The 12318-nt window shown below is 31.2% G+C and overlaps 1 protein-coding gene across 1 annotated transcript; it reads left to right on the forward strand.

Moving 5' to 3' along the window:
• The first annotated feature begins 899 nt into the window (after window positions 1-899).
• LOC133670189 (maltose excess protein 1, chloroplastic-like) lies at window positions 900-4722 on the forward strand. The gene is made up of 9 exons (XM_062090694.1): window positions 900-1301; window positions 1395-1577; window positions 1811-2101; window positions 2267-2356; window positions 2823-2924; window positions 3017-3135; window positions 3868-3930; window positions 4026-4087; window positions 4265-4722. The coding sequence occupies exons 1-9, from the start codon at window positions 1071-1073 to the stop codon at window positions 4345-4347; spliced, it is 1224 nt and encodes a 407-aa protein (XP_061946678.1). The 5' UTR covers window positions 900-1070; the 3' UTR covers window positions 4348-4722.
• The last annotated feature ends 7596 nt before the right edge of the window (window positions 4723-12318 follow it).

Raw genomic sequence — 12318 nt, forward strand, 5'->3', positions numbered from 1 at the left:
AGAAAGCTACTCCATGCCATTGTTAATAAATAGAAAGTGTTTCACACATAAAGGTTAAAATATAGAGACTCACATAATAAACTAGCACAAACCCTAACACAAGAAAGAGAAAACAAAAAAAAGTAGCAATTCAATTTGTCCAGTAGAAGAAGCCTTTTCCACCCTCATTTGGAGTGCTCCGTTCAAGATGTTGCGTGTCAACTGGTGCTTAATCTTTGTATTAAACAAATATTAATGAAATTAATTAATTTTTAATGGGTTTAAGAAGAAGAAAAGGAAGGTCAAAAATTCAATGCACATGTGAGCTATGGCTGAAAGCAGCAGCAGCACCCATGCATGGCCGGAGATCCCATAAAAAAAACCCCTCATTTCTTCATTGAGATCCATCAATGGAGTCCCAGTCAACTCAACGAGGAGTAACTACCAAGAATCCTCCTTCCCAGTACCAGTTCTAGCTCAGAAAAACAAGATCCGATCCACCGCTGCTGGTCTCCTTTGCCTTTTCATTTGTTTATCGAAGACGGTGATTTTTTTTTGTTTTTGTGTTTTAAAAATAATTTCGAAAAATATTATTTTAACATATTTTTAAATAAAAAATATCTAAAAAAATAACTACTAATATTTTAAAACGAACAAGCTAATTTCATTTCAGGTAGCATTGCACTCCTGTGCTATTTCTCTAGAACGCCAATTATATGAATAGGCCGACACCTTATTTGCAGTAACTTTTAAAAAATTATTTTTTATATTAATATATTAAAATAATTTAAAAATATAAAAATAATTTTAAATAAAAAAATATCTCAAATTTTACCCCATCTCCCTTTGAGACACCGTACCAAGCAGGATTTTAATGTCAAGCATTGCTACTCTCTTATTTACAAATCAAGAAAAGAAAGAAAAAAAGTATTTCCCACCGTAAGGAAGGAGCCACATGTCACCTGGAGGTTCTTAAACACTCACCGCCCAATCTCAAGTCTCCACCTTGATTTTTTCCTTTTCCTTTTCTTTTTTTAGTATATACAAGATTTTCCCCCTCTCAATCTCTGATTCTCCCCTCAAAAACGAAAATGGCAAATTCTCTGATACTAGCAGCAGCTGCTGCTAACAAGTCACTACTAGCAGCACCGTCTCACTGCCACTCTTTCTCATTGCACCCAAATTGCCCTCCTCCTCACCACTCTCAATCATTTCCATACAAGCCCTTCCTCCATCTTCACTCACTCTCTCTGACTTCACCTCAGCGCCGACTCATTCCAGTTCCTGCTCTTGACTCTGACGTCCCTCACCCTCTTGACCTGGTAATTTACTGCTCACTCTAAACCCTTCTGATTTGTGTTAATGGTGACGACTTTGTGTTGGATTAAGGATTTTGTTGTTGGTGTTTTGAAAAGGGTTCAACAGTGAAGGTAAAGAATCATAGAAGTAAGGAAATTGAAGAATGGGACTCTTGGACAGCCAAATTCTCTGGAGGAGCAAATGTCCCTTTTTTGTTACTCCAAATGCCTCAAATCATTCTCAATGCAAAAAATCTTATGTCTGGAAATAAAACTGCCCTTTTGGCTGTACCATGGCTGGTAATTTTCTCACCTTTCCCCCTTCCTTTTCTTCTATTTATTCTACTCACTCATTGCTTCTTCATATGCCTGATTAATTGAGTGAAACCCATAATTTCCCACCTTTTGTTTTATCTTTTTCCCTTTTATGATCAAATGGGATGATTGCTATCCCATGACCTGAAATGGGCATTTTGAGACGACTGTTTTATTACCTGTATTGAAACGTGGAACTCTGAGTTTGCATAATGCAGGGGATGTTAACTGGGCTGCTTGGAAACCTTTCATTGCTTTCCTACTTTGCGAAAAAGAGGGAAACCGAGGTTATTGTGGTGCAGACACTGGGAGTGGTTTCGATTTACGTTGTAATTGCCCAGCTTGCAATGGCAGAGGCCATGCCTCTGCCTTACTATATGGTCACTTCAGTTGTTGTAGCAACTGGCTTGCTATTAAATTTCTTGAATTACTTTGGAATGCTCAATGCTGGAATCTGGCGCTTTTGGGAAGATTTTATCACTGTTTGTGGATTGTCGGTCCTCCCTCAGGTACCCCATTTTCTGTCTCACTTTTACACACCTCTAAATACCTACGCACCTATGCCTTTTCTCATCTTTATGTGTTCATCTTGGCTGTTGTGGGATTAAAAACATTGATATACTCTTAAGTATTCATGGAATATTCTCTTAATGGTTTTGTAAATTTGAGTGCAGGTTATGTGGTCTACATTTGTCCCATATATACCGAACTCCATTTTGCCAGGGGTAATATCTTTTGTCGCAGCAGTCGCAGCTGTTGTCATGGTAAGCTTTTCAGGTTTTATTCCGCCTTTGGTCATATTGATGTAATCACATGTCATGTTTGACTGTTAAAGATTAGCAAAGAGAAAGCATGTAGAATTGGATGATTTAATTCTGTTTGAATGGACTTTGCTTCTAAGTTTACTAACTTAAGATCAAATGACTGGAGAGGCTGTAAACACTCGTAAAGAGGACCGATTGAGCACTAATTTTATAGCTAATAGCAAATATGTGCACTGATTGGGTACCTGCATCCTACGTGTCTATAATGGTTTTTAAGATTTTGGGCTTTTAATGAGTAATGACAATGAAATGATACTGAAGTAATCGCTCATGATGCCTAGCAAATCTGTTTGAAACTTGTGTTTAGATTTATAATTTTGCAATTTCCTTCCCCTTTCTTTGTTTTTCACAGGAAATCTTCCTTTTGATTCAGCACCCCTTTAGACTTACCTGCTAAATTTTGCAGGCACGAACAGGAAAACTCTCTGAAAAAGGTGTAAAATTTGTTGGAGCAATATCTGGATGGACAGCAACACTTCTCTTCATGTGGATGCCAGTGTCACAAATGGTAATATATGTGGTCTTTCTCTGAGAATTTGGCTTATCGAATCAGGCATTTCATCTTTGCATCCCTGACCAAGACTTATGCTTCTTATTCAGTGGACAAATTTCCTGAATCCTGATAATATTAAAGGCTTATCGGCTTTCTCAATGCTGCTTGCTATGATTGGAAATGGACTTATGATCCCACGTGCCCTTTTTACTCGTGACTTAATGTGGTACTGCTTTTTACCCCATCATTTTCTATGCCTCTCAATTTTCTACAGATAAGATATACCCATGTTTATGCTAAGCTTTCTAAAATTTCATAGTTATATGCAATCGTAGTTTGTCACTGTGATCATCTCACATGCTAACACCTTATTTCTAGAACAAGTATCGTTGATTTACTTCATTTTTGATACTCTCAACTCTTGAGAATTCTCAATATGCTTGCTTTTCTTGACTACAGAAGGAATCAGGAAAAGGGACTCCGACCAGTCTGCTACAATGTTTAGACATGTCTCAACATTGTATTTTATTTGACAAGAACTTTACTCATGAGTTGTGTATCACCACAATGCTTCATAACTGACAGCTGCTAACAGTAATTCCTCACCAAGGAATAGTAAAATGACATCAACACAAAAGTTTTTATTAAAAACCTGAAAAGACGGGTGGGGTTGTGGAAGAAAATGAGAGAAATGGCTTTTGTAGGTAAAGCTAGTCTTTTTTCAAAGTGAGAATAGTGAGGCGGCTGCTTTGTTGCCAGGTTAATAATGACACTTCTGATTTATAAATCTTAATCTATACACTCTAGGGGGGGCAGTAATCAAATTAAACACTTCTTAACCATGAGTTAGGATGATAATAAAAAATCTTCTTGATATGTCTTTGATATTTCAGTGCATTAGATTATCCATCTTCAGATTAATTTCCGTATCTGACAGATGCATGTTCACCTTTTGCAGGTTCACTGGTTCTACATGGGCTTCCCTTTTCTATGGTTATGGGAATATTTTATGCATGTACTAGTAAGTTATCTTCTGTTAGTGAATCTTCATCTGCAATTGCTAGCTATTTTTCTTTTTTCAGACTTGGCAACTGAAGAAATTCAATTATGATGCAGTTTCAACAGCGTTAGTGGGAAATTTCTTTTGGCAGCAACAGCTGGTTTGGTTTCATGGATAGGTAGCCCCTCTATCCTTGTGTAGCTTATGTTTGGAATTTAGCATAGATAACTCCCTGCTCTGCCTCTGCCCTTGCCCCGACCCCACATGCCCAGAAAATAGGGGGCAAGTAAGCAATATTCTACACTTATGAGGAGCTTGTGATAGCGCTGAACATAAAATTTTCCCTTCATTACAGGTATGGCTCTATGGAGAGACACTGTAGTTTATGGATACAGCTCACCTCTAAGGTCTTTGAAAGAGTTGATTTTTGGCTCTTGAATTCCTAAGTCATGCTGCAATGGCGCTTAAATAAGATGAAGCAACCTGATCTAGCATCTTGACTGTTTTAAGTTTTATGAAAACTCATCTTCACCGATCACTGTTGAGATGCCAGTGCTCAGTTAAGATTACTACTTCAGCCCTTGGTTTTTAAGTTTGCTACTCGTCTGGCTATGGAAATTTGAACTGGAGAGGATGCTGTATGGGAATCACATTCGTTTGCACTTTTGAGATAAAAATTAGGATAGTATGTTGTAATTGATATTGTAATAATACAGGATTATTGGTTGACCAATACCAAAGCGCATTGAAGTTACCTGAGAGGAGCAAATAATTCTTGCAAGTTAAATAAAATGTACAATTAATTTCAGATTATTGGTGGAGTGTTCTATCAAAGCTCCTACATGTATTTGTAATGTTATTGTTTCTTCAAATCCCAGGTTAGAGCAAGAGTGACGGCCTGCCACTCGAATACAAGCTGCTGATAGTAACAGAGCTAACATCAAAAGCAGCAAATAGAATTAGCAATTGAATGCGTGGTGATCAGTAGTCATAAACTGAAGAATTGTCTGCCAAGTTCACTGAGCATGACCAATGGCTTCTGAAGGGAGAGACATTGGTCACAGATTTTGGCAAATATAGCTGCGGGTGATGGGGTTGAAACCGAATTGATGATGTTACTTCGAGGAACTACGAAATAGACGGTAGTTCCAGGAGATTTAAGATACCGAAAGTAGAGTACATAAAGGGCATCAGTTGAAGTGCTTCCTCCTCTCTAGTAATAGGGAGGAGCCTAACAGTAATGGTAAATATGTACTATAGCATTGATTTTATTTATGTTAAAAATATTTATTATTAATAATTTTTTAATATTTATTTATATTGGACTAATGAATTTAATATTTAATTAATAAATTTAGAGTAAAGTTAAAGTTAATAAGACAAAAAAAACTTTATAAAGAAAATTATTAAGTTATAATTATAATATTTTTATTGTATTAAAGTACTGTTCCTAAATATTACTGATTAATGTTTAAGTAAGATTGTATATTAATTAGAGTTGTTGAGACTGATATATATTATGTTTCTTCCTTTATAAAAAAAAACAGTTGCTCTCATAAACTAAAGTATGAGGGATATTTGAAACTAATATGTAAGTGTTTGTCAAATGATATGTACATTAAACTGACTCGCAAGAGAATTTTATATAAAAAGAACACCTATGTATGGAAAGACTAACATGATAGTTGTGTAAGTGATCCTTAGACTTGATATTACTAAGTTATCTTATATAGAGAATGTTATGTTTTGATCATGACCACGTGTTGTCCTAATCAAGAGTAACAAACAGGTAGATATTGAGTATATCATAAATAATATGAAGATATTTAAGTAATCAAGAGATGATTTATCACCCTGGGTGAATTAGAGAAAATGTTTCATATGTTCTCAAGATGGAATAAGTTATGAAAAGAATTTTAAAATCTTATTTAAGAAATCATTTACTATAATGTTGAAAACTAACATGATTTAACAAAGCAAACATACTTCATGCTATAATATCTAAATCGAGACATTAATGATGAAGGGATAATCATTGTATTGAGAAATTAGTCACTAAAAGGTTAAATCAAATTACTTAAGACTTTCTTAATATTAGAGATCATGACAGGTTGTTAGACATTGGATTTGATCTTCAAATATAAATCAATTAATTGTTGAGTTGGTAATAAATTAATTTATTTAATTTTATTTTATTTAGGTTTATAATTTATATCTGTTAGAGAATCTAATGGGTCACATATATAAAAATCATTAGTTAAAAATTAAAATGAGATGATTAATCATGTATGACTTGATTGTAAATAAATTTTAAAAATTAAGGACTAAAATTTAATGAAGAGTATAACAACTTTTCTTTTTAAGTTGCTTTATTCTGAACAAAATTATATGATTGTTAGAGTCCATAAGAGATATCAACATAACAAATAAATAGTTGAATAAAAAGAAACATAAGAGGTGGAGTTGTTATTTATATATTTGTAATGTAGTCAATTAAGGAGTTCCAAGAAGTGTAGTGGTGTTCTTTTAATGAATTATCTTTATAAACCTCAATCAAAACAATTTGCCTTGAGCTATTTAAGAGTAAATTTTGTTATAATCTTGTAGGTACAAAGGCAACAGCCCAGTTGAAAAACTATGTGTCTAATAAAACCAGAGGTTCTTCTCAATTGTTTAGTTGGCAGAGAAAGTACTTGTAGCAATTAAACAAGACAAATCCTATATCTTGCATAAACTAACACGACCAAAGAGCACTACAACAAGGAGAATGAGGAATCAATAACTTATCATGTTTTGTCATATATTTACATTTATTTTGGTTAGAATTTAGAGTGTAATCAATTTCATTTTCTTCATTTGCATCCCTTAATCTATAAATACAGGCTAAACTTTTATATCTGATAAGAAAAGGCATCTAGTAATTTTTCTAGGTCTTTCTATGAATTCTTTAGAGTTAAAATTAATGGGTTTCTATTTACCAGATGAATCCTTGTAGTTAGAAGTTAAACATTCTCATGAAATATCTAAAAAAAGGCATCGACCTGAAAATAAAAAGATCACAAAAGAAAGAAATAAATAAAAATATGGCATTCAAATATCATATCTCTGATACACTATGACATTCCAATTTTAGAATCTTACAGAAACTAAATTAAACAATAGAGTTCTCATTTCTTATCAAACCACCTTCTATCTATTTGCATGTTCTCACTGTTAGATCTATTAATGCACAAGTGGTAACTATAATGCAATATGAAACTTCTCTATGAACTTGCTAATGATACTTGAAAAAAAGAGAAGTTATACATTAAGATGATAGTTAGCCCGAGAGATAATTACAATGCACGAAATTGTTTTTCAAAAATAATTATACTTGTATAAGGATGTTTAGTTTATCATAGCAAAAGCATTTAAAACATAGAAGATATTCTAAATTTTATATAATTTTAAATCTATAAGCAAATAAATTAAAAACTCATAGCAAACATGCTTTTAACATAAATATAATAATAGAATTCTAGCATGCATACCAAATATATATTCAAATTTGCAATTGATATCAAATCAAAGATGTAACATGCATACTAATAATATAATAGAATTCTAGCATACATACATATGTGTGTGTGTGTGTGTGAAGTAAAACAAAGGTGATATAATCAAGACTGCACCAAAAGATCAATTGCAATTTTTAATTTGGTTAATTATATGATAAAAGGCAATATAGCTCAAAGATGTATTATATGGGTTTATTCAAAATATTTGGGTCAAGGTGGATTTCATGGAGGATACATCAACAAGTAAATATAAGACCTTAGTCAAATTAATTCATATACAAGAAGGGTCTGATCTATCTACTTCATGAGTTAATTAATTTCAGTAATTAAAGATTTATTTTTTTCTAATGTATAATTTTACTCTAACAAGCATAATTTTTTATTTGACCATTGTATTGGGACAAAATTTTACCACAAGTTCTTAGAGGTCTTCTCTATATTATTTTAAAATTTCATGGCAATCGAACATCGGTAAGGCCTTACAATAAGATTCATAAGTTACAGTGTGAGAATTGTATTAGTTTTAGTTGTTGATTTATGATTCTTTTTCTATTTTATTTAGAACTCTTTAATTATTTTTCTAGCATTATTTAGGATATTTTTGCATATTATAAATAGAATAATTTAGCTTGTATTTAGGGTTTTTTTTTTTAAGAAAAGACTTTGATTTCAACAATTATTATTATGTGAGGTTTTGCTCAAACTTTTCAATTCTTCATTTAACTACTCTGACTTATCAAATAATTAATCAAGCTTTATGATATTTTTTATATTTCTCGTTCACATCTCTTTATAGGTTTTAGGTTAGGGTTCCGTTACTTATAGTATTGGTGTTTATGTATAAATTATTGTTGTGTCAAGCTCAATTACAATTTGATCTTACCTTTTTTTGGAAGAGTTGATTTGATTGTGAGTTTTTGGATCTTTATATCCACGGAGTTCACATCAATTGATATCAGAATAAGGTTCTAAATTAGGTTGTATACCTTTTATCTTTGAGTTCATATACTCTATTTTTGTCAAATTATTTATCTTCTCTAAAAATTAGTTGTGGCATCTAGTTTTTTTTATATAAAAAAAATAGATATTATTTGTGATCTTGGTTAAATAAAGTCTTATAAAAAAACAAATAAAATCGCAGAAAAGAGATTTTTAGGGCGTGCCTCAAATCTTGATTCTTGGGGTTTTTTAGAGTTAAATCTTGATTTGGGATATTTTATGTTTACTTAGATGGGTTTCTTGAAAATTACAACAACAATAACAAAAAACATGTAGTTATTGCATCATTGTTTTTTTAGTGTTAGCCACCATGTATGTGTGTGTGTGTGTATGTGTAAGTGCTTTTGTTATTTTGAATCATTTAAATCTTATTCCATTAGTTTCTTAATTTTTGTAGTGTTTTTTTTTTAATCTTTGTATTGTTCATATTTTGCTTGAATTCGTATTGATAGTCGTGTTTTTATATTCATAGTTTTGTTTTGATAGTTTTTAGTCTTTATTAATTCTTGAGTCTTTACACTATTTAATTGTATCATTAAGATATTAATATTTAATTTGTTATGAACTAGTTCCTTAAAGAACTGAAATCTTAAAAATTGAGTAGTAAAAGGTGAAGAAGAGCATATTAAAGTGAAAATCCAAAACTTTATGTCAAACACGATATATACATATACATATACATATATATATATATATATATATATATATATATATATATGTGTGTGTGTGTGTGTGTGTGTGTGTGTGTGTGTGTGTTGTGCTAATAACTTAATTTTCAGCTTTTGACGATATCAATTAAGAGTAGATCATCACCACCAAAAAACAAGAATAATCTTGAATGAAGTTACTTGGTCATGCAATAATAATTAGAGTTGATGAACACAAGGTTTATTGAACTAATGAGTGGGATGACTGATTTGAGAACCAAAGTGGCTAGTTTTTTAGATGGGTCATACCAATGAGTTTGGAAGGAAAAAAGGTTTGTGAAACGAGCTAATTCACCCCTAAAAGAATATATAATAACAAATATTGATGAGGAGGCCAAGGATTTTCATGATAACCATTGTGTTAGGTTTCGATCATATAGAAACCAAAAGCTCAGGGATGTGCATGTTAGGTTTTCGAATGTCATACACATAGCGGAAATAATAAAACAAAATTATTTTGGAGTCCCTAGGATCCTGTTAGATAGATCTAGAGTTGTTTAGATATTTATTATCTATAGATCTAATCTTTTTTAGCTTTGAATTATTATTTTAAAGGTTAGGCTGTTGCAAACCACAAGCAGTCAAATTATTTAGCCTTCAATGATAATCCACACGAACCACCAATGAGAAATCTTTTAAATCTCTATTTAGGAGAGAAGGGTTGCTATGTCTAGAGTGCTAGCTCTAATTTTGTGTTTACATAATTTTTCTGTCTAACTAACAACTCTTAAAAAATAACATGCACATCTTATTATTTATAGAAAAATCTGAAAAAAAACTTATAAATTGGTAAAATATCAATTTGCCCCTAAATAATATCCATATATTAATTCAGAATAATTTTAGAAATTAACTCAATCAAGTCCTTACTTAATTTTTTTCTAGGTCTAGAAATATAATTTGTATTTGGAGATGTTTTAATCAAGTCCCTCTGTTAATTTTATTATAATTTTTAATTTCTAAAATATATTTTAATTAAGTCATACTTAATTAAATAATTCTAATTTAATTTCTGACTAATGGTTCTTAATATGTGTGACCTATTAGGTTTGTAATATGTTAACCCAAATATAAATTCTAATCCTAATTAAATGGAATTAAATAAATTAAAAATTTTAATTTATTATCAATTCAACATTTGATTAATTTGTATTTGAAAATCAGGTGTATCGTCTAACAACGTGTCATGATCCCCCAAATATTATTTAATTTTTCAGTGACCCGTTTCTCAGTGTAATTAATATCCTTTTATCAACAATGTTCTAATATAACATTAAAGCATGTAGTATGTCTACCATGTTAAATCATGTTTATTCTATATATAATAGTTATTGATCATTTGAATAAGATTTGAAACTTTTTTCAAATCTCATTCCACCTTGGCCAATGATTTCTCAGTCAATACTATTTGAGAACAGATGAAATATTTTCTAATTCACATAGGGTGGTGAATCCTCTCTTGACCACTCAAGTATCTTCATATAGTTCATATTATCCCCAATGTTTGCCCTTTCGTTACCTCAATTAAGATAACATGTAACAGGATCAAAACATAACATTATCTATATAAGAGAATTTAATACTATCAAGTTTAAAGATTACTTACATAACCATTACGTGAGCTTTTTCATAAACATATATGATATCTCCATATAGAATTCTCATATGGTCAGTTCAATATACATGTCTTATGACAAACACCTACATATTACTTCTAGGTATCCATTATATTTCAGTTTATGAGAACAACTATTTCCTTTCATAAAGGATGTTTTAGTTTCTACAACTCTAATGAATGCCCAATATTTAAGAGAGCACGACCAGGAATATTTTAGGAACAATACTTTGATGTAATAGAAATTCTATAATTATAACAACTCTATAATTTCCTTTGCAACGTATTTTTGTTCAATGAACTTTATCTTTACTCTAAATTTATTAATCTAATATTATATGAATATTAAAGATAAATTAAGCATTTATTAATAATAAATATGTATTTACATTAATATAATAATGACATGTATAACTAAATGATTGACTATATGACATATTAAACTAGTAGTACAGTCACTTGAGTAATTCACCCACAAGAGAGAAGATAGGGAGTATGTATTTTGGGATGGTTTGTATAGAGATTTGAGCAGCATTAAGATGAAGATTATGGTTTTTCAAGGCAAAAACAATTTGAAAGCTTATTTGGAGTGGAAAAAGAAAGTGGTGTTGATTTTTTGTTGTCATCATTACTTTAAGGTAAAAAGAATAAAACTTATTGTTATTATATTTACTAACCATGCTATTATTGGATAGGATCAACTTGTCTTATGAAAGAGGAGAAATGGAGAGAGACCCAAAAAGACTTGGAATGAGATAAAAGCACTCATGAGAAAAAGGTTTGTTCTTGGTCATTATTATAAAGAATTATATCAAAGATTGGAAATTTATTTTATGGTTCCATGAGTGTGAAGGATTACCACAAGGAAATAAAGATTTTCATGATTAGAGTTAATGTTGTGGATGAAAGAAAAGCTACAATGGCAAGGTTTTGAATGGATTGAATAGAGATATAACTAATTTAGTTGAGTTGCAGCACTATATTAAGCTTCAAGATATGATTTATATGGCTATCAAATAGAGAGGTAGTTCAAGAGAAAGGGCATTACATATCAATAAGGTAGTTAAGATTTCATTTCAGCTTGGAGATCGAATTATAGGTGAGAAAAGATTGTCACATCAAAGCCAAATATTATAGGCAATTAAACCAAATCATCTAAGGCTAGGAGAAAAGATTCGACCACTAAAATAAAAGGTAAAGCTAAAATTTTATCTAATCATAATCGTGATATTAAGGGTTTCAAATGTTTGGAGAGTGGACATATAGATTCAGAATGTCCAAACAAAATGATTATCGTTATAAGGAAGCATGGAGATATGAAATCTGAAATAGACAAATTCAAAGAGAATGAAATGCTACTACTTGACAACTGTAGTGATGTTGAGTATCCAACTGATGGAAAGATTTTGGTGATTAGAAGAACATTTAATGTTCAGATTCAAAAGGATAACGTAAAACAACAAATGAAGAACATATTCCACACTAGATGTCACATAAATAATAAGGTATATAGCATGATTATCGATAGTGA

The sequence above is a fragment of the Populus nigra genome, chromosome 12, assembly GCF_951802175.1.
Source record: "Populus nigra chromosome 12, ddPopNigr1.1, whole genome shotgun sequence".
Taxonomy (NCBI): domain Eukaryota; kingdom Viridiplantae; phylum Streptophyta; class Magnoliopsida; order Malpighiales; family Salicaceae; genus Populus; species Populus nigra.

Bases quoted from the DNA above. Each gene is read 5' to 3' on its own strand.
- LOC133670189 (XM_062090694.1), top strand. From the start codon at position 1,071: ATGGCAAATTCTCTGATACTAGCAGCAGCTGCTGCTAACAAGTCACTA. The intron at 1,302-1,394 runs GTAATTTACTGC...TGTTTTGAAAAG, and splicing joins TCCCTCACCCTCTTGACCTG to GGTTCAACAGTGAAGGTAAA. The intron at 1,578-1,810 runs GTAATTTTCTCA...TGCATAATGCAG, and splicing joins TTTTGGCTGTACCATGGCTG to GGGATGTTAACTGGGCTGCT.